Raw genomic sequence first — 24,453 nt, 5'->3', positions numbered from 1 at the left:
GATAATTACTCACTATCATTTTACATTCAAATACCCTGAGAAATGCAAAACCGCAGTGGCATTGCGATGAGAGGTCCCGGATCTTTTTGAGACCAAAATCTGCAAAATACGTTAGATAATAAGTAGTAAACAGCAGCTGCCTAAAACGTTTGTTTTACAAAAAAGGAGCCATTTGACGTGTGCATATTCTAGTCAATAATCTGTATATTCAATTGTGTTTTTGTATCTAGTTTCTATTTTTCCTTGTCGCCTGATTAGTCGTCTGTTTACTGCTTATCAACTTCCGATATCCTAGACCCTCGTACTGTAATCGCATCATATGGACACGAGACGTAATTAAATACAAACCTTTTAATATTCTCCAGTCAAACACCAGACGTTTTGTAAGCAACTTTTGGCTGCTTGTACGTCTCGTGAGTTCTGAGCTAGTTCGACAACCTACGCCATTGGTAGCCAGGGATACGGAAAAGGTGAGTTTTCCAATGTTTAATTGTAAAAATTCATTGAAAAGTTTATCTTGTGGTCACGATATCTATGCACAAGAACGGAATCCCTCTCTTCAGTTTGGCATGTGCTTTTGTCTGACTTTCCAGACTATGCCACAGATTTTTGAGGTTTCTCTTATCTCGGATTTATAATTTGCCAGAGTAAAGTGTTTTGCAGTAAGACCAAAAATTACATGATATATTTCGAACAAAACTAAACAACGGATACTTAGTTAAAATACGAGAACTGTTAATTTGTAAGCAGAGAAACGATTCCTTCGAGTAAGATCAACTATCAACTACCCCCGGAAAATACAGCGTGCGCATATGCCCTCGTGTTGTTCTGGGGGTGGGGAACAGGGGGGTGGAGGTGATGGTCACTGCTTAACGCCCAGTGTGCCACCAGACACTGCTAGGAAAGATGATGACGAAAGCCATTGAAACAGATTTTAGCTGTGATCTTGCAAGAACACTCATCATAACCTTTCAACTAGGAAACATTTCAACAAAGTTTAATTATGGAAAATGAGGTTACAATTATATGAATTATCCTTTCAACCCTATCTTTCAACTCTAAATTGAGATGACCGGAACTACTGGATTTTGCGATAATATTTGAAGCATTTTGTGGTGCAACTGCGGCGGCTGGTTCGTTGGCAAAGTTTCAAGTTGCAAAGCTGGTGGACCACACTTGCACAAAAAAATAATTGTGAAGTAGATCACGGGTATAGTTGTTTAACTTTGCCAGGCGACGCAGTTTTTCAGACAGTTACAACAGGAAAAACAGCCTGTTACTAAGTTTGACTTTCACAACTCTTGTTGAGGGTGAATCCCCGATCTCGGTGAATTTCGTGACCACATGATTGCGTGAAGGGGTTTAGGGTCTCGAGTGCCTTGCGTGCCAAGTCTCTCAGAGAGTTTTTTTTTATGAATATTGAATTGTTTCTGGTTACGACTTCAGAGACGTCTTTCGTGTCTGCAATAATAATAAAAATAAATAATTCTTAAGAATGACTGGTCTTAAGGGGTTCGACGAGTCCACTTAATCGGGAACGCACATTAATTACAAATTGACATAAAATAGATATAAACTGAAAATCTCTTCATTACAGTAGAGTCTTAATGTGAAATCATTATGCGTAAACATTTGCCATACTGTTAGAACTCGGCTAGAATGTCATAAATGCGGCAATGCAATCTGAGTAGCTCATTTGAGCGTTTATTAGATTTGTTTTCACCTTTAAAACCCCATTCATGACCAGACACGCTTGACGCTCGCTCAGGATGTCTATCTTGTTTCTAGTATAAGCCTATTTATTGGGATGCACGCTTGCAGACAATGCCTTCCTTTGCAAGCAGTGGAACAATCTCGTGGCATTAGCGCGGCACCTTTCTGAGGCCACGGACGTTAGGGTTAATTCAATTTTTCGTCCCTCCCTTTGGCTTAAGAAAGGTCTCGAGTTTTTAGCCTGCGCGCGTACAGACGTCTTCATTAAATTTGACCTTCACCTTATTGCTGTGTGTAGCGGTCTCCGGCTTTTGTCAATTCACATAACCTAACATATCCAAATCCTATCCTTTCACATAGGAAATAGGGAGGCTCCCCTCCCCCTCCCCCGTCACCTCAGTTGTTTTTTAGCTTCGTTACGTTACGGTTTTAACCTATGTAAATCAGATGTAGTCGTTAGTATTATAATATACTACTTCCAGTGATCGGTAATAGACATTCTCTTTGTAATCCGATCTATGATTACAAAGAAGTTTATTCTAAGAGAATTATAATATACATTCACATTCTTTTTTGTATTTTTGTTTTTGTTTTGTTTTTGTTTTTTTTGCTTTTTTTTTTTGTCGAGCACCTTTACTTGAGCCCTGGCTCGGGAGAATGGACTACCACTCCCTTTGTCACGACTGTCAATAAATTATTAGTAAAATTATCACTGTGCGCCAACTGACGATGACGAATATTTTCCAAAACAATTCGCGCGGCGAACGCTTTTCCTAAGCCCGATTGACAAAAGGTCTTTGTAGTCGTATTCATGGGAAACAGGTGATACCCTAAGCTTTAGGAAGTCCCCTCAGGGGGCTTATTCTCAACACCTTGAAGGATTTGTGGAATGGAGCTGCCAGTTAGAGAGGGACCTGAGGGGTCCAAATCCCAAATCAGCCATCACGGGGGCCTTGCATACCGCTGGTGCGCATAAAATTAAATTGGCTAATCAGGATTCAGCAGACGGGAAATCTGTAATGTCCCGACGTGAAATGCATGTTAATAGAAAATGCATTCATCCTGTCGGGCATCTTTTCTGACTGGAGACGGCATCAAATATTTACGAAAGGGAATTTCTAACTTTAAAATCATATCAATAAATGACAGACTTTGTACCTTCAAGCTTTTAATTTGGCGCCAAAAATGGGTCGCCCGCAACTCACTCGTCGAGTGTCACCAGCAGGTAGGATAATAATTGTGTTATTTTGAACAAAATAAGTCGTTCCTTGTCAAATTACACCCAAAATTCTCGAGTTAAGAAAAGCGACTATCATCGTGTCCTGTCGGTAGGATAGCTCGGCTTTCACCGCCACTCGTACTGCGCGCGCATCCACCGTATGCAAGGGTAATTTTCTAACGGCATATTGAGTCCTTGATTGCAGTTTACGTGCCTACAAAGCGATTTCCATCTCCAATCTTTGTGAGCACGTACGTTTTAACTTACACACAGGGTGTTTTTTGGTCACGGCAAACACCTTTCGTCTTCGATTTTCCAGTGAGCGGGTCTACGCGGTGTTGTAATCACCAAGCAATAGTTCTTCATAGCACGGGCTATTTTCGTCCAATCCGAGTGTGCCATAAAGGGTGTAATTACGGGTTGGTAATGCTTTGTATTTTTGCCTTCATGGTGTGCGAGGTGCTCGCCTTAGCTTGCTGTAAATAGGGAAATCTGTCAGCACTGTTCCAGCTAGGAATGGAATCCATAAGCCAACCTAGCCGGAGATTGAATTAAAGTTTTTCAAAATTTAAATAATCGATGATATATGGTTAGACCTGAAGTCTTCCAAGCAGCTCATCTCATTCACTTCTTTTTAGAACTCTTGCAAGTCATGTTACTGATTTGGATCCTCGTACTGGGTATTACAGGTAGGAAAGTTCAAATAAATTAGTAAATAAGTAGATTATCCAGATACAGAGAATTGGAGTTAACGTAACATTAGCTTAACAAATTCGCCATAGGGGTCAATTTTCCTTGATCGACTTGAAGTTGGTCAGTAACCGGTGGTGAATTTCCCGCCAATGCAACACAACATTTTCTTTAGAAACTAATCGTATTTAACAAAAGGATATAATCCCTCCGATTCATTTGAAGGTAACTTTGTGGTGAACAGCCAGCTTTACGGTTCTTGGAGTGACTGGTCTGAATGTAATGTAGATGAAGGGCAGGGCGAAATGAGTCGTACAAGAAAGTGTATAGTGGACGAGTGCCCTGAGCCTGGAGAATACTTAGACTTCATGGCATGTTTTGTAAAGCCGTGCAAGTGTGAATGTCCTCCCACATCAGGTACACGACAGATCTGAAATGAATACGAAATAGTTGCAATTGATTGAAGTGTCTTAGGTACAGAATTGTTTGATCAAATAACAATGTGGTAATTATGGTTGCCTCGTTATAACCGGAAACGGATGACAAACGCAACTTAAAAGAAGGGACTGACTGGCTGAAGATGGACTGACGGACGAACTTTCAATAACTGGTCCACTGTCCGGTTGTCTGACTGCCTGATTTTCAAATGGTCTATCTGACTGTCGCACTGTCAGTCTGTCAGTCTGTCAGACTGTCGGACAATCTGACTTTCCGACTATCTGACTGTCGGATTGTCAGTCTGTCAGACTGTCGGACTGTCGGACTGTCGGACTATCTGACTGCCGAACAGTCAGTCTGTCAAACTGTCGGACTGTCCGACTATCAGACTATCGGACTGTCAGTCTGTCAGACTGTCGGACTGTCGGACTATCCGACTATCAGACTGTCGGACTGTCAGACTGTCGTACTGTCAGTCTGTCGGACTGTCCGACTGTGCGACTATCAGACTTTCGGACTGTCAGTCTGTCAGACTGTCGGACTGTCAGTCTGTCAGACTGTCAGACTATCTGACTATCTTACTGTCGGACTGTTAGTCTATCAGACTGTTGGACTGTCCGACTATCAGACTGTCGGACTGTCAGTCTGTCAGACTGTCGGACTGTCTGACTATCAAACTGTCGGACTGTCCGACTATCAGTCTGTCAGACTGTCGGACTGTCGGACTGTTGGGCTGTCGGAATGTCGGACTGACCTGTCGGACTGTGTGTCTAAACGTGTCTAAATAAAGTACCTACTTACTTACTTAGCTGTTGACTGACTGACTGATGGACTGACTGGGGGTAAAAAGTCAGAAACTAACGTAAATTGATGGAACGTAAGCTAACATTATTCCAAAATTATAATGAAATGTAAACAAAAAAACAAAATTAGTATTTCTGTGACGCTGCGCAAGAAAGCTGAAAAGAAAACTCCGAAAAACTCTATCATAGGGACATGGCCGAGCCCACAGATCAGAAGAGTGGTTGCTATGCCAATATCAATTGACTCGGAGAAACAGTTGTAACACGATGGAATTCAAGGGATAATTAACAGCCACTGAAAGTTTCAGCATCAAAGAACAGAACCACTTTTTCAGAACTGTGAAAAATACGGGGAGAAAGGGTCTTCCTACAACTCGTTGTGCTACTGAGGGTTAACATAAACAGCATTTAAGGACGGTGCCTACTAAATACAAAGGTTTTTGCGCCAGGCTAGGACCACGCGGAAAATGTAGATCTTTGCAAGGGCTGTTGGAATCCACAAAGAAAAATTCGGGTAGCCACGCATTTTTTCGAGATAATTAGCCTTGAAGCTCAACAAAAATGCTGACATCAGCATTTTTCTGAAAAAGATGGAAAGGATATTTGCTTTACAAATTTCCTTAGATTTCGCCTTTACATACAGAAAAGCAAACACATTTAAAAACTATTTGTGGTATGTTTTTAATAACAAAATCGTTGCAACAGCGCTTTTAGCGCCTCTGACAGCCTTCTTCTGGTTCAGCCAAAATACAGTCTAAATACCTTTTGCTCACAACCAGAATCTAATCACGTGTTGAATAGGCTTGCCACTTCCATTTCATAACATAAAGTGTAGGGGTAACCACAGGTTTTTTAAAGTTATTCATCTTTTTTGAAAATTTTTACGGTGCCCGTCACATTTTTTCCTGTCATCTCCCCAGTAAGGAAGACATTTGCGTATCTCGCACTTGTTTTGCGCGCGCACTACGCCATCTGCAGGTACCTGTTTACAGTTGGATTTCAGTGTAATTTTCAACAGATAACAGCTAGGTTTTCAGCTGGAAGACATAAACAGTCAGTGGTTAGCGATTTGCTGCTATTCTGGTGTTCCTGGCTTAAGTACAGGTTCATTAAACTTGATTTGGTCACAGTAGCAGAATTTTCCTTTCATTTTAGTCGTGTACGTGATAGCGCAGCTGATTGCGTCAATGTCAACCCCAGCGCGTGCGTGGCGCTTAAACCATGACTTGCGTGATGCGCAGAACGTCTGCGCGCTAACAAAAGTAGGCACGGTCCTTAAATTTTTTTCAACCCTAATTAGGCTTTATTGATCTTACTTTTGATTGCATATTTTGTTTCTCCCAGCACCAAAGATAACTACTTCAGATGGTACGTTTGACATCAATATTACCTGTATTTATTTTAGCTTTTCCCTCTACCATTTCAGTCTGGTCTCAGCTCAGATGATAAGCCTAAGTATTACTAGCCATTGTTTAATTTTTTGTATTTCATATAAAATTCCGTTATCGTTGTCTTTATCTTCTCTTTCATGTATTTCATTTTCAGCGCCAGAGATGACTACTACAGATGGTAAGTCTATAGTGATAGTTGTTGTTGAAGTTCGTCATGGTAGGTTTTATATTCTTATACGTTAACTTTTCTGCTGTTTCATTTGCAGCACCAGAAATACTTACTACAAATGCCGGTAAGTTTGACAAAATTATCACTCGCAGTTTCTGTTTTTCAATCAAATTTATCTAGTTTGATTGTTAGATGTAATTTATCTTAAAGTCCTTTCCATTTACAACTGAAAAAAATGAAACAAATTAGTGGAAATAGTTTCATTACTAATATTTTTGCCATGTTTCTTTTCACTTTCATGCCAGCACCAGAAATTTCTACTACCGAGAGTAAGTAACAAAAATGTCCTTAGTCATTTATTTCACTATTTTGTATTTGTCGTAATTTTATTATTGTTTTCACATTTCACTTGTTTTTATTTACGGTGTTAGAAATTACTATTGCTGGTACGTTTGGCTCTCAGTTTTAACTTTTAAAAGGTTTTAGTTTTGGCAATTCATTTTAATATTACTACAATGAACTTTATCTATTTAACTTTCATAACTTTTCATTTGCAGGTCCAGAGATACCTAGTACAGATGGTAAGTCGGGTTCAGAAAGCCTCCCGAGATTGTTCTAGTTTTCGTATATCAATCCAGTTTTGCCTTGGTACTATTTACTTGATACATTTCGTGCATTCGCGTATAACTTCCACAAAAGTTTTAGTTTTAGTTGAAATTGTCCAAGGTTTTGCATTTCATAAGATTGTAACGAATGATAACATAAAGGTGATGACGAGACTGAATTAGATCTAAGCAGAAAATTACAATAACTTTTCATTGTTTTTTTCACCTGCAACACAAGTAAAGCTAACTACAGATCGTAAGTTTTGTGTGCTAGACTTAATTTGAAATTCTCGAGATCGAGGCTTCTATATCCTATACCACGATTACCCCCTCTATACGTTTTGTGTCTTTCTTTTTCCAGAACAGGAGATAACCTCTACAAGTGGTAAGTTTCACAAACATTTCTTGGACTTGGATAAACATTTGAAGCTCATTCTTCTCAAACTCATTAAGGTGGCTGAACACAGTTTTTGATACCTGTGTTTCATTCACCTTTTTCTCTAAAGCCCAAAAAAATGGCAGCAAGCAAGTTAACAACACAAACTTTGGTTTTTTGATGGTTAAGCTGATGTGTGTGCCGTTGTCATGGCAACACGAATAAAAATAAACAGGCATTTAAAATCGGTTTTGTTTATTTGTAGAAAATTTATTCATTAGATTTTCTTTATAATTTGCATACAACAAGCTTGTAACGATTCTCACAAGTTAACGCTATTTTGCTAATAGTTTAACAGAGATCTTTAATTATCCCTTGTTGAAGGTTTACCGGAATATCGAGAGTTTCCTCTGTTAAAGTTCAATTATTTTCAATACTCCAGTTACTTATTTCCTAAAGTATTTTCGTGCCAAATTTCGTGAAATTCTAATGAATGGTTCTCGAGAAATAGGCGTATTTCCGAGAGCGCTAATTTTCATTCAATCGCAATTTTTTGACTTACTACGCATGCGCTGTTTTTAACTGGGTTCTTTCAGTAACAAAGAAAAAGCTGAGAATCGCTGAGTTCTTTGCATCTTTACCTCTTCCAGCATATATTTGTGATAAAAGACTAAAGCCATCAATACACTGCGTTCAATTATAGACAAAAATAGCAGAGATACTGCGGGTGTTGAGTAAATAAAATAACCGCTTTATTGACGGCTTGTTTGTTTTTCGCAATCCTTGTCCGCGCGCTGAATTGCATTAGCAAAAGCGCGCGCGAAAAGTGTATTCGGCCACCTTAAACTTTAAACGTAGATTAAGGTAACAAGTCCTGACGGATTTGATTGAAGGAGGTTACTGTACAAACTGTTATCTGTGTCCTAGTGACTTTTACACGTGTGATAGGACTCATATAAACTCTTGTCTAATATACCTTAGTATTTTAAATTCTAACATGAATATATTTTAGAATTTTTTTTTAATTTTAAGTATTGTAATATCTAAACTTTCACTACTGTATTTAGTTAATTTTCTCATTTAGTATCACCCAACTAGTGGACTAATGCAAATCCTTCAGTTTAATTGGCTACGCTACTAGAGGACTATTAGTAATAGTCCTCGAGTAGCGAAATTGGCGCAATTGCGCGTGACGCTTTCTGCCGTTTTATTCCCAAATAAATATTTCTTTAACTTGCATTTGGTAACTTTATCATTGCCTTTTCTGTCCGACTAGCTGGGTGATACTAAAACAATTAGACCCTTCGCCCTCGAGGGCCACGGGTCAATAGCCCATTTGCTTTCGCTTCATGGGCTATTGACCCATAGCCCTTGCAGGCTACGGGTCTAATTGTTAACTAGTTACACCAATTAAAGGTTTGTCCACCCAAATTGAACAGATTAATTCGACTTTTGGAGTGTCGATTTGTTAACTACCTTAGACGAAACGACTCATATTGGGAGTATTGGACATGACTGACCAATTAAGATTCGACGTCCTAGAAGATTTGATACGTGAATAAAATTACTTCCGTTCTTAATCATAACCGTGGCTGTGTTTGGATATCGCATCTTAATTAGCATAGGTTTTACGATTTCATTTCACCGTTTACTGCTTAGTTTTAATGACGGTCGATATTCAATCGAGACAGTGTTACATCACATTTCCAAACACTGCAAGGTTCGTCAAATATATTCCGCTGCCTGTCGTATTAGTTTCAACTCCCTTCTCGGTGTTTGAAAACGTTTTAAAGCAAGGGCTAATAAATGCTATATTTTTTTTACTTTTTTCATTGCTACTTGCTATATTTCCTTTATCTTGCATGCCTTTTAATTTCCAGCACCGGAGATAACTACCACGGAAGGTACGTCACACTTAAATGCTACTTGAAGTTTAATATTTCTTAATATTTCACAATTTTTCATCTGTTTAAACGTGCCTTTCTATTTCCAGCACCAGAGATAACTACTACAGTTGGTAAGTTTGAAATCACTGTTTAAAAGAATCCGTTAAGGCTTTTTGTGTTTTATTGTTATTGGTTTTTCGAGTTGTTTCATTTGAAGTACCAGAGATAACTACCACAGATGCCAAGTTTGTTTTATATGTTGCTTAGAATGTGATTGGGATTTTGGTTTCAATCTAATTAAAATTGGGGATTTTCCAATTTCAGAATCGTCAGAACCAGAGGTAACTACTAAAGAAGGTAAGTTTGGCATCGATATTGGATAAATATTTCTAACAAAAGGGATAACTAATACAGATGATCAGTTAGGCTTCAATATTGCTTAGGATTGGTCTTGTTTTCAATTTAACTTATCTTTCGAACTTTTTCCATTTCCAGGATCAGAAACAACTAGCACGGATGGTAAGTTTCGCATAGATGTTACTCAGAATTGGATTAGACTTTTGGTTTAAGTCTTTCGTGTTTTACACTTACATAACTAATACAGATGGTAAGCTTGGCATAGATGTTACTTTGATTTCGATTAGACCATTGTTTTTAATTGATCTAATCTATATATCCTCTTGTTTTTCCACTTCCAGCCCCTGAGATAACTACTACAGATGGTAAGTTTGTCAAGATCTAAATTAGAATTGGCGTGATTAAACATTTGTGATTCCATCTAACTTATGTTTCCTATCATTATATTTCTAGCACGAGGGATAACTAGTACTACTACAAGTGGTAAGTTTGGCTTTGACATTACTTAGTTTTACGTGTGATTTTTTAAATCTAACTTATCCTTCATACTTTTTCATTTTCAGCACCAGAGATAGTTTCGACAGATGGTAAGTTTGACTTCGATATTACTTAGTTTTACACATTCTTTTTTTGTTTTTTGGTAATCTAACTTATCCTTGGTGCTTTTCTATTTTCAGCACAAGAAACAACTACTAGAGATGGTAAGTTTGTCAGAAGTTTTATTTTCCTTGTTTTTCCACTTCCAACGGAGCTAAGGACTTAAGACGTATTAAAGTTTGGCATAGATACTACCGTTTTGAATTGGTATACACCTTTTTTGTCCACTCATATTTATATTTCTTGCCTATCCAGTTTCAGCACCAGAGATAACTATTACAGATGGTAAGTTTTGCAAGAATATTGCTTAGGATTGGTTTTGTTTTAGTTTAAGTTATTTTTCAATTTATTTATTTATTTATTTATTTATTTTTTTTTTTGATGATCAGCATCAGAGATAACTACCACAGATGGTACGTTTTGTATACGTGCTACCTGTATTGGACTTAATTTTTGTTTTTAATTCGATTTACCGTTTTTCCGTTCTGGAACTAAGATAACTGCCACAGTGCAATTTTGGCACAGATATTATCTAGAATTTCAATTTGTTTAAGTTTCTAAAATCAATGTAATCTTTCTCTCCTGCCTTTTTAATTTTAGAACCAGAGATAGCTGCTACAGTTGGTAAGTTTGGCATCGATATAACTTGGAATTGTTTTGTTTTCTTTAGTTTTCAAACTATATTATCTTTCGTATTTTTGGTTTTTCAGCACCAGAGAGAACTACTACAGATGGTAAGTTTGGCATCGATGTTACTTTTAAATTTAACCTATCTTATCCTTCGTAATTTTCCATTTTCAGCACCAGAGATTACTACTGCAGATGGTAAGTATAGATTCGCAGAGACACTACGGCTTAGATTTGGTTTAAACGTTTCCTGTTCAATGATATTTACATTTCTTGCCTTTCTAATTTCAGCACCAGAGGTAACTACAACAGAAGGTAAGGTTCGGCATGGATGTTATAAAGACTCGGTTTAATTTTTTTCCTTTCCAATCAAATTTAAATTATTTTTGTTTTTTTTATTTTTTTATTTCTAGGACCGGACATGACTACTACACACGGTAATTTGGCATCTATATTACTTAGAATTGCTTTTCTTCTGTTGTTTTTCAATCTAATTCATGTTTCTTGTTTTTCTGCTTTCAGCACCAGATATAACTACCACAAATAGTAAGTGTTCCAAAGATATTACTTAGAATAACATTTAGTTTTTATTTGTAATTAATTTTATTTATCTTTCGTGTTTTTCCTTTTTTGAAACAAAGGCAACTGCCAAAAAGTGGAAGTTTCGAATAGATATTTCTTAGAGTTTCAATTGCTTTAAGCTTCTATAATGAGTCTCATTTTTCTTTCCTGATTTTTTATTTTCAGCACCAGAGATAACCACTGCAGATGGTAGGTTTTCCATCGATATTACTAAAAATTGTTTTCTTTTGTCTTCAATCTATCTTATCTCTTATATTTTTCGTTTTTTAGCACCAGAGATAACCACCACAGAGGGTAAGTTTGGAATCGATTTTACTTAGTCTTACACTTTTGTTTTCAATCTATCTTATCCCTTGTAATTTTCCATTTTCTGCACCACAGATAACTACTGCAGATGGTACGTTTGACATCGATATTATTAAGAATCGGTTTAACCTTTTTCCAATCTAATTCATCTTTCGTTTTTTTTTTTATTTCCGGCACCGGACATGACTACTACAGATGGTAAGTTTGGCATCAGTATTACTATTACTCCTGTTCATTATTCTTATCTAATTCGTTTTTCGTGTTTTTTAATTTCGCTTTTAGTACCAGAGATACCTACTACAGATGGTAAGTTAGCATCGACATCACTTAGAATTGCTTTCTTCTGTACTGTGTTTTATTGCTATTATCTTGAAGTTGTTTTTCTTGCATCTCCAGTTGCAGCACCAGTTACAGGCGTTAAAACAACCACAGATCGTAAGTGTTTGAAAAGTATCATTTACATTTTCGAAATTTTTGTATTTCAATCAAATTTAATAACAGTATCAGTTTTATTATATATTTTTTTCTTTCCGTCGCTAGAACCAGAGACAAGTACTACAGGTAATAAGCCGTTTAATATACATTTATATTGTTATTTCTTGTTGTAAGGTATCACTGTATTTCAGTCTGATTTCATCTCTTAACAACTGATTTCAAGTCATACTTCATAACATTATTTTCCAGCATCGGAGATGGCAACTACAGATAAAGGTATGTTTATCCCGAATATGACTGGAAATTGTCAAGTATTATCATTTGTGACTAAATTGATTAACGTTTTGTTATTTATAATTAGCATTATTTTTTCACTTTATATCTATATCCCATTCATTTAAAGCTTGAGTAACTGCTGAAAACATTTTTATAGTTCACGCTCGATATATCAAAATTCAACAATGGCATGGAGGCTTTCCGTCAAACTTTTATATTTGGTAATGGTTTCTTTGTATTAAGTCTCTTGTGGAAATTTTCGGAGAAAGGAAATTTACAAACTTTGCAATTGTGGGCAGAAAGCCTCGGAGCCAGGTGATAATTTGATATATTAAACACGGGCATTTTCGGTATCATTTATTACAAAGGCGTTTTTATTATCAACGCCAGAGGTACCTATTACAGATAGCAGACCTTTTAGAAAAAATATACGTTTCGGATAGATATTCCTTTAAGTTTCGATTGCTTTAAGCTTCTATAATCAATCTCATTTTTCCTTTTTGTTTTTTTATTTTCAGCACCAGAGATAACCACTACAGATGGTAGGTTTGCCATCGATATTACTTAAAACTGTTTTGTTTTCTTTTGTGTTTAATCTATCTTATCTCTTATATTTTTCGTTTTTTAGCACCAGAGATAACCACCACAGAGGGTAAGTTTGGAATCGATTTTACTTAGTCTTACACTTTTGCTTTCAATCTATCTTATACTTTGTAATTTTCCATTTTCAGCACCACAGATAACTACTGCAGATGGTGCAGATGGTACGTTTGACATCGATATTATTAAGAATCGGTTTAACCTTTTTTCCAATCTAATTCATCTTTCGTTTTTTTTTTATTTCCAGCACCGGATATGACTACTACAGATGGTAAGTTTGGCCTCAGTATTATTATTACTCCTGTTCATTTTATTTTATCTAATTCATGCTTCGTGTGTTTTCGCTTTTAGCACCAGAGATACCTACTACAGATGGTAAGTTAGCATCGACATCACTTAGAATTGCTTTCTTCTGTACCGTGTTTCATTGCTATTATCTTGAAGTTGTTTTTCTTGCATCTTCAGTTGCAGCACCAGTTACAGGCGTTAAAACAACCACAGATCGTAAGTGTTTGAAAAGTATCATTTAATTTTCTTGAAAATTTTGTATTTCAATCAAATTTAATAACAGTATCAGTTTTATTATATATTTTTTTCTTTCCGTCGCTAGAACCAGGGACAAGTACTACAGGTAATAAGCCGTTTAATATACATTTATATTATGTCATTTCTTGTTGTAAGGTATCATTGTATTTCATTCTGATTTCATCCCTTAACAACTGGTTTCAAGTCATATTTCATAACATTATTTTCCAGCATCGGAGATGACAACTACAGATAAAGGTATGTTTATCCCGAATATTACTGGAAATTGTTAAGTATTATTATTTGTGACTAAATTGACTAACGTTTTGTTATTTATAATTAGCATTATTTTTTCACTTTATATCTATATCCCATTCATTTAAAGCTTGAGTAATTGCTGAAAACATTTTTATAGTTCACGCTCGATACATCAAAATTCAACAATGGCATGGAGGCTTTCCGTCAAACTTTTATATTTGGTAATGGTTTGTTTGTATTAAGTCTCTTGTGGAAATTTTCGGTGAAAGAAAACGTAGAAACTTTGTAATTTGGGCAGAAAGCCTCGGAGACAGGTTATAATTTGATTTATTAAACACGGGCATTTTCGCTATCACTTATTACATCGCTTGTTTATTTTCAGCGCCAGAGATACCTACTACAGAGAGCAGACCTTTTAGAAAAAATATACGTTTCGGATAGATATTCCTTAGAGTTTCAATTGCTTTAAGCTTCTATAATCAGTCTAATTTCTCTTTTCTGCCTTTTTCCTTTCAGCACCACATATAACCTCTACAGATGGTAGGTTTGCCATCGATATTACTTAAAACTGTTTTGTTTTCTTTTGTGTTCAATCTATCTTATCTCTTATATTTTTCGTTTTTTAGCACCAGAGATAACCACCACAGACGGTAAGTTTAACATCGATATTATTAAGAATCGGTTTAACCTTTTTTTAAAAATCTAATTCAACTTTCTTTTTGTTTGTTTTTTATTTTCAGGACTGGACATGACTACTACAGATGGTAAGTTTGGCATCGGCATTACTATTACTACTGTTAATTTTTTTTTTATCTTATTCATGTTTCGGGTTTTTTCGCTTTTAGCACCAGAGATACCTACTACATATGGTAAGTTAGCATCGACATCACTTAGAATTGCTTTCTTCTGTACTGTGTTTTATTGCTATTATCTTGAAGTTGTTTTTCTTGCATCATCAGTTGAAGCACGAGTTACAGGCGTTAAAACTACCACAGATCGTGAGTGTTTTAAATTTATTATTTACTTTTTTTCGAAGATTTTGTATTTCAATCAAATTTAATAACAGTATCAATTTTACAATACAAAAGCCCGAAAAACTGTATCAAAGAGACATGGCCGAGCCCACAGGTCAAAAGAGCGGTTGCTATGCCAATGCCAATTGAATCGGAGAAACAGTTGTAACACGATGGAATTCAAGGGATAATTAACAGCTACTGAAAGTTTCAGCATAGATGAACAGGACCACTTTTTCAGAACTGTGAAAAATACGGGGAGAAAGGGTTTTCCTACAATTCGTTGTGCTACTGAGGGTTAACATAAACAGCATTTAAATTTTTTGCAATCCTAATTAGCCTTTATTGATCTTACTTTTGATTTGCATATTTTGTTTCTCCCAGCACCAAAGATAACTACTTCAGATGGTACGTTTGACATCAATATTACCTGCATTTATATTAGCTTTTCCCTCTTCCATTTCAGTCTAGTTTCAGCTCAGATGATAAGCCTAAGTATTACTAGGAATTGTTCAATTTTTTGTATTTCATAAAAAATTCCATTATCGTTGTCTTTACCTTCTCTTTCATGTATTTCATTTTCAGCGCCAGAGATGACTACTACAGATGGTAAGTCTATAGTGATAGTTGTTGTTGAAGTTCGTCATGGTAGGTTTTATATTCTTATACGTTAACTTTTCTGCTGTTTCATTTGCAGCACCAGAAATACCTACTACAAATGCCGGTAAGTTTGACAAAATCATCACTCGCAGTTTCTGTTTTTCAATCAAATTTATCTAGTGACACATCGATATATCTTTACACCATTTCATGTATTTTCATTACATTTCCAGAACAAGAGATAACGACTACAGACAATACGTCCTACTATTGATATGAGAAAAATATTTTCTTTGTTTTTCTTTCTGATTTTATAAATACTCTCCTCACTATATCCTATCAGTTATCTTTCTTGAGACGCTTATTTCCTAGCTCCAGAGGTAGTTTGTACAGATAGTAAGTCTAAAATATACGTTTTTAAATGGTTAGGTTTCTCTCAAGTCAATTTTAACGCTTGTTTGCTTATTTGAAGGAATTTTCGAATATCACGAGTAGTGTAAATCCTTAATTACTCGACCTTTCAGAAGATTACTCATTTATTATATGGCTGAGAAAATTGCGAACATGTGCGCGTTTTTTTGCACTGCGGTACAAATTAAAAATTAACGATAAATTGGCCTTCTCTCAACCAATCAAAATAAAGTAATGATTACTCTTAAGCTATTGTACCATTTTAATTGCGACACCAGAGATTGCCACTACAGATTGTTAGGAAATCGTATTTGGGACGAAGTTTCCAAAACTTGGACCGAATTTTCAAGACCTCAAGCGAATTCGCAAGGTAGCGCGAACTTTCGTTGCAAAATTTTACGAAGCCAAGATAAATTTTGCTTCAATGAAAACTTAGCCGAAAAGTCCCGAAAATTGTGACAGTGTACTTTAATCCTTAACACGATCTCTTCTGCCATTTCAATTCCGGCACAAGAGACAACTACCACAGAGTGTAAGTTAAACTTAACTACTACCTTATTGAAGTCGCGTGTTTCAATGATTCTTTTTCATTCTTATCGTATCACAACCCTTCTGTTTCAATTCAATCTATCTTTCGTGTCTTGTCATTTGCAGCATCAGAGAAGGCTACAACAGGTGGTAAGTTTAACGTGGATTTTAGTTAAGTGGTTGTGTTTGTATCGCCACAATCTTAATGTTATATTTCTTCGGATTTCCATTCCTAGGTCCAGAAATTACAACTACAGATGGTAAGTCTGACCGGCTATTCGTTGAAAATAGTTTCATTTTTTAACTTGATAATCCAATTTCAACCTTATGTTTTGTGTTTTGTTTTTGTTCTTTCAATAGCAGCACCAGAGATACCTTCTACAGATGGTAGGTTTAACAAATAAATCACTTAAATCGTCATAGCTTTAAGATTTCTGTCTTGTTACACTATTATTATTATCTTTACCTTAAATGATTTGTTCCGAGAGCTCACGCACACCTACATTAAACATACAGCTTATGCAAGGAAAACACGAATACCTCTACAAATAAATGTTTATTCAACAGATTGAGATACAAAACAAACTGAAACAGTTTGGACTCTTTTATAAATCCCCGCTGAGCGCGCCAGAACGTTTTTTTCTTTTGATAAACTCACGAGAAAGGTCAAATAATAAGAGATCCACTTTTGAGAATCCGAACATCTCAGCCAGTGGACAATGGAAACAATGAGAACAGTGCATTGGTCAATCAATCAATCAATCAATCAATCAATCAATCAACCAGTCTGTCAGTCATTCAATCAATTAATCAATTAATCAAAATTCATTAAAGGGAAACGCAGAGGTTCTGCCCATCGAGGACGTTCCCTAATTAAAAATATTAATATCTGTAATCTTTGATAAAAATGTCATAAGATACAATTAAAAACACATTTCAAAGCCAAACGATTTTAACTTATAAAAAAAAGCTTTCTCAGTTTACCTCTAAAAATATTAAAATCATTATCTTCCGCTGTTTCTTTAGGGAGCACGTTCCACTCTTGAGTTATTCTGTCGAATAACGCGTGAAAATAGCATAGGGATAACTGCATGTGCTCTGATATTGTATTTTCAATTGTGTGTAATTTATCTCTATATGTTTTAATGGTTTGTCCATTTTTTTTATTTCCAGAACCAGATATGACTACTGAAGGTAATAAGGCCAGAAGTAATACTTTTTGAAATTGATATGGTCATTATTGTTATTAACTATCATTTTAACTGATGCTACTTTTTTATAAGCAGTAGCAGAGACGCCTATAGCGCTCATCAGTCAACCAGAAATTCTGGTTTCTATTTCAGGAAATTTCCAGTGAGGAATGTAACAGCATTTTCTACAATCGAAGGGAAATAAGGAAAACCTAGCGAGTTATACCCAATTTTTTTTTTGACCAAAAATTTCTCACTGTTCTATCTGATCTTAATCCCGGTATTTCTGGAATGTTCAGTTGAATGGTTGTCATTCGGACACGTAACAATTTTCGGAGTCAAGGATACTTCGTTCCATTTGCCCTCGTTTCTAAAGTTCCGGAATTTCTGGTCGCTGTTAGATGTGATTGATCTTAAAGTCCTTTTCATTTACAACTGAAACAAAGATATTACTGGAAATAGCTTCATTACTAATAATTTTGTCATATTTCTTTTCACTTTCGGCACCAGAAATTTCTACTACCGAAAGTAAGTAACAAAAATGTAACCGAAAATTTCTTCACTATTTTGTGTCTTATCGTAATTCTATTGCTGTTTCACATGCATTTCACACTTTTTAATCTACAGTGTTAGAAATTACTACAGATGGTAAGTTTGCTTCTCAGTTATAACTTTTTAATGATGTATCTTTCATACCTTTTCATTTACAGGTCCAGAGATACCTAGTACAGATGGTAAGTCGAGTCAAGAAGGCCTCTCAAGATTATTCTAGTTTTTATATATCAATCCAGTTTTACCGCGGCACTATTTACTGATACATTTCGTGCTTTCTCGTACAACTTTCACAAGGTTTTTAGTTTTCGTTGAAATTGTCTAAGGTTTTGCATTTCATAAGATTGTAATGAGCAATAATTGTAATTTTCTGATTAAATCTAATTCAGTCTCGTTATCACTTTTTTGTTATCTTTCGTTCTTTATTCAATTGCAGCACAAGTAAAGCTTAGTTTTTTAGTTGTGCATATCTAGATTTAGATCTTTTAAATTTTTAACTTTTATCATATCTTTAAATTTTTAGCAGTATTCTACCTTGTAATTTTTATTATCTTACAAGTGTAAATAGTTTTTAATTTTTAACTTAGGATAGAGGGCCACTGGTTCGTCAGTTTTTTACTGTTATGTGTTACCCTCTGTAAATAAAGTTGTTACTTACTTACTCACTTACCTACTACAGATCGTAAGTTTTGTGTGCTAGACTTCATTTGAAATTCTTGAGATCGAGGTTTCTATATCCCATACCACGATTACCCCTTCTATACGTTTTGTTTCTTTCTTTTTCCAGAACCGGAAATAACCTCTACAAGTGGTAAGTTTCACAGCTATTACTTGCACTTGGATAACCATTTTGAAGCTCATTCATCTCAAAAGAGATGTATAAGGCACTGCATTCGTGGAAAGCAGCTTTTTTATTTAATTATTTTTTTACTATTAGTTATTAGTAGTTTTAGCTGACGAATTTTTAACCGTGTTTAAATAAAGATTATCTATCTCAAACTCATTCAATTTTAAATGTCGATTAAGGAAACAAGACCTGACGAATTTGATTGAAGGAGATCACCATACAAACTCTTATCTGTGTTGTAGTGATTTTTGTACATGTGATAGGATTCTTACAAACTTTTGTTTAGCTTAACTTAGCATTTTAAATTCTAACATGAATATATTTTAGAATTTTTTTAATTTTAAGTATTGTAATATTTAAACTTTTGTTATTATAATACAAGCATTACTTACAATTCATTTTTATAATACTACGTTACTCACAGTAACTTTACGATTAGTACCACACTACTTTAACTATACTGTATTTAATTGATTTTATCATTAAGCAACACCAATTAGAGGATTGTCCAATACACCCGAATTGAGTAGATTAATTCAACTTCCGGTGTGTCGATTGACGAATTGAGTCAAAGTGGGTGTATTGGACGTGACTGACTAATTAAGACTCGAAGTCCTAGAAGATTTGATACGCAAATAAAGTTTCATACGTTCTTAATTCCTCACGTTTAAACAAAGCAAATCAAATCGTGGCTGTGTTTGGATATCTGATCATAATTAGCATAGGTTTCACGATTTTATTTCACCGTTTTCTCCTTAGTTTTAATTTCGGTCGATAAGATATATCAATCAATGAGACAGTGTCTCACCACATTTTTAAACACTTCGTCAAATATACTCCGCTGCGTGTCGTACTAGTTTCAACTCTCTTCTCAGTGGTTGGAAATGTTTTAAAGCATGGGCTAATGGATTTTATATTTTACCTTTTTCATTGCTACTTGTGCTATATTTCCTTTATGCCTCCATGCCTTTTAATTTCCAGCACCGGAGGTAACTACCACGAGAGGTACGTCACACTTAAATGCTAGTTCACGTTTAATATTTCTTAATATTTCACAATTTTTTCATCTGTTTAAACGTGCCTTTCTATTTCCAGCACCACAGATAACCACTACAGTTGGTAAGTTTGAAATCAGTGTCTAAAAAATCCGTTATTGGTTTTTCGAGTAGTTTCATTTGAAGTACCAGAGATAACTAAAACAGATACCAAGTTGTTTTATATGTTGCTTAGAATGTGATTGGGATTTTGGTTTCAATCTAATTAACTTTGGGATTTTCCAATTTCAGAACCGTCAGAACCAGAGGTGACTACTACAGAGGGTAAGTTTGGCATCGCTATTGCTTTAAGGTGGCCGAACACAGTTTTCGCGCGCGCTTTTGCTGATGCAATTCGATGCAATTCAGCGCACACACAAGGATTGAAAAAAAAAACATGTCTTCAATAGAGCGATCATTTTATTTACGCAACTCTCGCACTATATGCGCTATTTTTCTCCATTATTGAACGCAGTGTATTGATACCTTTAGTCTTATATTACAAAGCTATGTTAGAAAAGGTAACGACGCAAAGAACCCAGCAATTCTCGGCTTTTTCTTTGTTACCGAAAGAACCCAGTTAAATGCAGTGCATGCGCAGTTGCTCGAAAAATTGAGACCGATTGCTTTTGCAGAAACTTGCCGATTTCTAACGATCCAGTCGATAGAATTTCAAGAAATTTGGCAAAAAAATAATTCAGAAACCACGCGAATAATCTATCGCAAAAAATCTGAATTTTGACATAGGGAATTTTTAATAATACAGAACATGCAGTGAAAACGATTTACGGCGAATTACGAAAGTCGCCTATGTCAAAATTTTATTAGAACAGTGTGACAGAAGGGATTTAATGTCAATTTATAGTGGGCAAATGATGAAAAAAATCTAATGACTGAAATTTTTTTAAATAAACAAATACCATTTTTTAAGCCTTGTTTTTAACCAGCCCCGTTGCCATGGCAACGGCATTCACCTTAGCCAAAATGTGAGAATAAACCCTTCTGTGGTTAACCTTGACTCTTGCAAAAAACGGGCGCCAAAGCATAAATAGCTTTAAAGTAATGGTGAATTAGGCAGAGGCTCTTGAAAACTGTGTTCGGCCACCTTAAATTGGTTTTGAAATTCTGTTTCCATCTAACTTTTTTTCCTGTCATTCTATTTCTAACAACAGAGATAACTAATAAAGATGATCAGTTAGGCATCGATATTGCTTAGGACTGGTCTTGTTTTCAATTCAACTTATCTTTCGATTTTTTTCCATTTCCAGTATCAGAAACAACTAGCACAGATGGTAAGTTTCGCATAGATGTTACTCACAACTGGATTAGACTTTTGGTTTTAGTCTTTCTCGTTTTACATTTCCCGGACCAGAGATAACTGCACCAGAGCGCACATTTGGCATAGATGTTACTTAGAATTTAAATTAGGTTAAACTATATATCCTGCCTTTTTTTATTTTCAGCACCAAAGATGACGACATCAGATGGTGAGTTTTGATACCGATATTACTTATTTGCACACTTTTGTTTTCTATTTAACTTATTTCTCTTACTTTTCCATTTTCAGCACCAGAGATAACTACTACAGATGGTAAGCTTGGCATAGATGTTACTTTGAATTAGACTAGACGTTTGTTTTTAATCTGACATATTTTTCGCGTTTTTTGATTTACCAGCACCAGAGATAACTCCTACAGATGGTACGTTTGGCATAAATGGCTTAGATTTGGTTGCAGCTTTTATTAATCAATATGTGTCAATCAGACAATCTAATCTATATATCTTCTTGTTTTTCCACTTCAAGCACCTGAGATAACTACGACAGATGGTAGGTTTGTCAAGATGCTCATTAGAATTGGATTAAAATTTGTGATTCCATCTAACTTATCTTTCCTGTCATTATGTTTCTAGCACCAGAGATAACTAGTACTACTACAAGTGGTAAGTTTGGCTTCGATATTACTTAGTTTTAAATGTGTTTTTAAAATCTAAGTTATCCTTGATACTTTTCCATTTTCAGCACCAGAGATAGTTTCGACAGATGGTAAGTCTGTCAGAAATTTTATTTACCCTGTTTTTCCACTTCCAACATAGATACTACGGCTTAGAATTGGTATACACTTTTTTGTTCAATCTTATCTCTATTTCTTGCCTATCCAATTTCGATTTTTCTTTTTTCCATTTTCAGCACCAGACATAACGACCACACATGGTACGTATCGCATACATGTTACCTTGACTTAATATAGATGTTATTGGACTTAATTTTTGTTTTTAATTCAATTTATCCTTTCTTCCCTCTGGAACAAAGATAACTGCCACAGAGTGCAATTTTGGCATAGATATTACCTAGAATTTCAATTTGTTTAAGCTTCTATAATCAGTGTAATCTTTTTTTCCTGCCCTTTTAATTTTAGAACCAGAGATAACGGCTACAGATGGAAAGCTTGGCATCGATATAACTTAGAATTGTTTTGTTTTCTTTAGTTTTCAAACTATCTTATCTTTCGTATTTTTGGTTTTTCAGCACCAGAGATAACTACCTCAGATGGTAAGTTTGGCATCGATGTTACTTTTGCATTTAATCAATCTTATCCTTCGTAATTTTCCATTTTCAGCACCAAAGATAACTACTGCAGATGGTAAGTACAGTTTGCATAGACACTACGGCTTAGATTTGGTTTAAACGTTTCCTGTTCAATGATATTTACATTTCTTGCCTTTCTAATTTCAGCACCAGAGGTAACTGCTACAGATGGTAAGGTTCGGCATCGATGTTATAAAGAATCGGTTTAATTTTTTTTGCTTTTCAATCTAATGTTAATTATTTTTCGTTTTTTTTATATTTCTAGGACCGGGTATGACTACTACACATGGTAAGTTTGACATCGATATTCAAAAGAATTGTTTTTTTTTCCGTTGTTTTTTTTTTTTTATCTAATTCATGTTTCCTGTTTTTCCGCTTTCAGCACCAGGGGTACCTACTACAGATGGTAAGTTTGGGATAAATGTTACTTAGAATTGGACTCAACTTTTGTGTTTCAATCTAATTTCTCTTGCTCGCCTTTTCGTTTTCAGCACCTGAGAGAACTACTACAGGTGGTGTGTTTGGCAACAATAGTACTTAGAATGGGTTTTAATTTGTTTTAAATTTAACCTATCATCCGAATTTGTTTTCATTTACAGCACCAGAGATAACTACCACAGATAGTAACTTTTGCAAAGATGTTACTTAGAATTAGATTTAGCTTTTCGTTGTCGTTAATTTTATTTATCCTTCGTGTTTTTCGTCTTTTGGAACAAAGGTAACTGTTACAGACTGAGCGTTTCACATAGATATTACTTAGAGTCTCATTTTTTATTTTTTGAATCGAATTTTATTTACAGCCTGAGCACTTACACTACTTACATTACTGATGTTATAATTACATTTACACTTACAATATACATGCTACTTATACTACTTATACTTACACTACTTGTACAATTTTTTTTTAGTGTTTAAAATAAACGATTCCTCAAAAATTCTCCACTTTTTCTTAAACAGATTGATGTTATTTGATTTAAAGGAACTATACTTTTCGGTTTGATATTTATTGAATAAAATTCTTTCAAAGTGGCTGAAAGATGGTTTCGTTTCTTTACACCGGCAAGTCCACAAGTACGTTTTTCCTAAAACGATTATATAGTTTTGCAGATCCATCTCCCCCGTTAAAAATCCTAAAATAATCTCGCGATATTCTAAAGAGAGGCAAACGCAACTATTAAGTTTATTTAAAATTTTTTCACATATCTCATTCCAAAAGGAAGTAGAAAAAGAACAGCCAAAGAAAATATGAGATATGGTCTCAGTAGTCTGATGAAAGAAGGAACAGTTGGGGTCAGAAATATAGATATAAATATAAATATAGGGTCAGAAGTAATTCATTTTATATAGAATAGAATTTAGCACTTTATACTGAAAAGAACGCACATAAAGTTCATTTGCAACTCTCAGTGGCATCACGAATGCCTCCGAAAGTTGCTTATCCTCTAGATTAAATTCTTCTTTCAAATTAGCCCATTTATTTGGTTTTTGGTATTTTTGCTTTATAAAAAGATGATAATAATCACGACAGTTAAATTTTTCTAAATCAAGGATATTCTCGAAATTGGGCTCATGAACACGCTGTTTCGGTGGAACTACTTAGAGTCTCATTTGCTTTAACCTGCTATAATCAGTCTATGTTTTCTTTTCTATTTTTTCATTTCCAACACCGGGGATAACCACTACAGATGGTAGGTTTCCCACCGATATTACGTAAAATTGATTTGTTTTCTTTTGTTTTCAATCTATCTTATCCTTTATAATTTTTGTTTTTAGCACCAGAGATAACCACCACAAACGGTAAGTTTGGCATCGATTTTACCTAGTCTTACACTTTT

At 35.2% G+C, this 24,453-nt stretch overlaps 2 protein-coding genes across 7 annotated transcripts in view; both read left to right on the top strand.

The window, feature by feature from the left end:
* Positions 1 to 108: 108 nt before the first annotated feature.
* Positions 109 to 11,850, top strand: LOC149117531 (uncharacterized). Of its 6 annotated transcripts, XM_089277917.1 has the most exons (27): positions 109 to 470; positions 3,571 to 3,621; positions 3,848 to 4,039; positions 6,208 to 6,255; positions 6,409 to 6,432; positions 6,521 to 6,547; positions 6,729 to 6,752; positions 6,981 to 7,004; positions 7,390 to 7,413; positions 9,285 to 9,308; positions 9,398 to 9,421; positions 9,615 to 9,647; positions 9,786 to 9,809; positions 9,989 to 10,012; positions 10,101 to 10,130; positions 10,211 to 10,234; positions 10,325 to 10,348; positions 10,500 to 10,529; positions 10,634 to 10,657; positions 10,845 to 10,868; positions 10,955 to 10,978; positions 11,046 to 11,069; positions 11,163 to 11,186; positions 11,285 to 11,308; positions 11,394 to 11,417; positions 11,619 to 11,642; positions 11,724 to 11,850. In XM_089277917.1, the coding sequence occupies exons 2-27, from the start codon at positions 3,585 to 3,587 to the stop codon at positions 11,771 to 11,773; spliced, it is 879 nt and encodes a 292-aa protein (XP_089134043.1). In that variant the 5' UTR covers positions 109 to 470; positions 3,571 to 3,584; the 3' UTR covers positions 11,774 to 11,850. The 6 variants fall into 6 exon arrangements, with proteins under 6 accessions (XP_089134043.1, XP_089134047.1, XP_089134032.1 ...); XM_089277901.1 differs by having other exon boundaries at positions 137 to 470; positions 6,208 to 6,231; positions 11,285 to 11,417; positions 11,724 to 11,830; XM_089277921.1 differs by lacking the exons at positions 10,634 to 10,657; positions 11,046 to 11,069 and having other exon boundaries at positions 117 to 470.
* Position 11,851: 1 nt separating this feature from the next.
* LOC110040311 (uncharacterized) overlaps positions 11,852 to 24,453 on the top strand; it is a 74,459-nt gene continuing 61,857 nt past the window's right edge. Inside the window, exons 1-43 of the mRNA XM_089277534.1 lie at positions 11,852 to 12,194; positions 12,300 to 12,320; positions 12,444 to 12,470; positions 12,989 to 13,012; positions 13,099 to 13,122; positions 13,202 to 13,234; positions 13,318 to 13,341; positions 13,422 to 13,574; positions 13,681 to 13,701; positions 13,827 to 13,853; positions 14,370 to 14,393; positions 14,480 to 14,503; positions 14,594 to 14,617; positions 14,699 to 14,851; positions 15,251 to 15,274; positions 15,452 to 15,475; positions 15,564 to 15,590; positions 16,532 to 16,555; positions 16,642 to 16,665; positions 16,766 to 16,792; positions 17,579 to 17,599; positions 18,106 to 18,123; positions 18,306 to 18,329; positions 18,935 to 18,958; positions 19,976 to 19,999; positions 20,090 to 20,113; positions 20,281 to 20,313; positions 21,297 to 21,320; positions 21,492 to 21,515; positions 21,596 to 21,619; positions 21,705 to 21,728; positions 21,833 to 21,856; positions 21,940 to 21,969; positions 22,049 to 22,072; positions 22,217 to 22,240; positions 22,446 to 22,469; positions 22,556 to 22,579; positions 22,647 to 22,670; positions 22,763 to 22,786; positions 22,881 to 22,904; positions 22,998 to 23,021; positions 24,283 to 24,306; positions 24,392 to 24,415. Coding sequence (XP_089133660.1) covers positions 11,942 to 12,194; positions 12,300 to 12,320; positions 12,444 to 12,470; positions 12,989 to 13,012; positions 13,099 to 13,122; positions 13,202 to 13,234; positions 13,318 to 13,341; positions 13,422 to 13,574; positions 13,681 to 13,701; positions 13,827 to 13,853; positions 14,370 to 14,393; positions 14,480 to 14,503; positions 14,594 to 14,617; positions 14,699 to 14,851; positions 15,251 to 15,274; positions 15,452 to 15,475; positions 15,564 to 15,590; positions 16,532 to 16,555; positions 16,642 to 16,665; positions 16,766 to 16,792; positions 17,579 to 17,599; positions 18,106 to 18,123; positions 18,306 to 18,329; positions 18,935 to 18,958; positions 19,976 to 19,999; positions 20,090 to 20,113; positions 20,281 to 20,313; positions 21,297 to 21,320; positions 21,492 to 21,515; positions 21,596 to 21,619; positions 21,705 to 21,728; positions 21,833 to 21,856; positions 21,940 to 21,969; positions 22,049 to 22,072; positions 22,217 to 22,240; positions 22,446 to 22,469; positions 22,556 to 22,579; positions 22,647 to 22,670; positions 22,763 to 22,786; positions 22,881 to 22,904; positions 22,998 to 23,021; positions 24,283 to 24,306; positions 24,392 to 24,415 — 1,540 coding nt within the window. The 5' untranslated portion in view covers positions 11,852 to 11,941. The remainder of the gene's footprint in view (positions 12,195 to 12,299; positions 12,321 to 12,443; positions 12,471 to 12,988; positions 13,013 to 13,098; positions 13,123 to 13,201; positions 13,235 to 13,317; positions 13,342 to 13,421; positions 13,575 to 13,680; positions 13,702 to 13,826; positions 13,854 to 14,369; positions 14,394 to 14,479; positions 14,504 to 14,593; positions 14,618 to 14,698; positions 14,852 to 15,250; positions 15,275 to 15,451; positions 15,476 to 15,563; positions 15,591 to 16,531; positions 16,556 to 16,641; positions 16,666 to 16,765; positions 16,793 to 17,578; positions 17,600 to 18,105; positions 18,124 to 18,305; positions 18,330 to 18,934; positions 18,959 to 19,975; positions 20,000 to 20,089; positions 20,114 to 20,280; positions 20,314 to 21,296; positions 21,321 to 21,491; positions 21,516 to 21,595; positions 21,620 to 21,704; positions 21,729 to 21,832; positions 21,857 to 21,939; positions 21,970 to 22,048; positions 22,073 to 22,216; positions 22,241 to 22,445; positions 22,470 to 22,555; positions 22,580 to 22,646; positions 22,671 to 22,762; positions 22,787 to 22,880; positions 22,905 to 22,997; positions 23,022 to 24,282; positions 24,307 to 24,391; positions 24,416 to 24,453) is intronic.

Source organism: Orbicella faveolata, unplaced genomic scaffold, assembly GCF_042242905.1.
Source record: "Orbicella faveolata isolate gen_17 unplaced genomic scaffold, um_ofav_v1 contig_12, whole genome shotgun sequence".
Classification (NCBI taxonomy): Eukaryota; Metazoa; Cnidaria; class Anthozoa; order Scleractinia; family Merulinidae; genus Orbicella; species Orbicella faveolata.
Note: the sequence above shows the minus strand (reverse complement) of the source record. Positions and strands in the feature narration are given on the sequence as shown.

Bases quoted from the DNA above. Each gene is read 5' to 3' on its own strand.
- LOC149117531 (XM_089277906.1), top strand. From the start codon at position 3,585: ATGTTACTGATTTGGATCCTCGTACTGGGTATTACAG. The intron at 6,753-6,980 runs GTAAGTAACAAA...TTTCATTTGCAG, and splicing joins AGAAATTTCTACTACCGAGA to GTCCAGAGATACCTAGTACA. The intron at 7,005-7,389 runs GTAAGTCGGGTT...TTCTTTTTCCAG, and splicing joins AGAGATACCTAGTACAGATG to AACAGGAGATAACCTCTACA.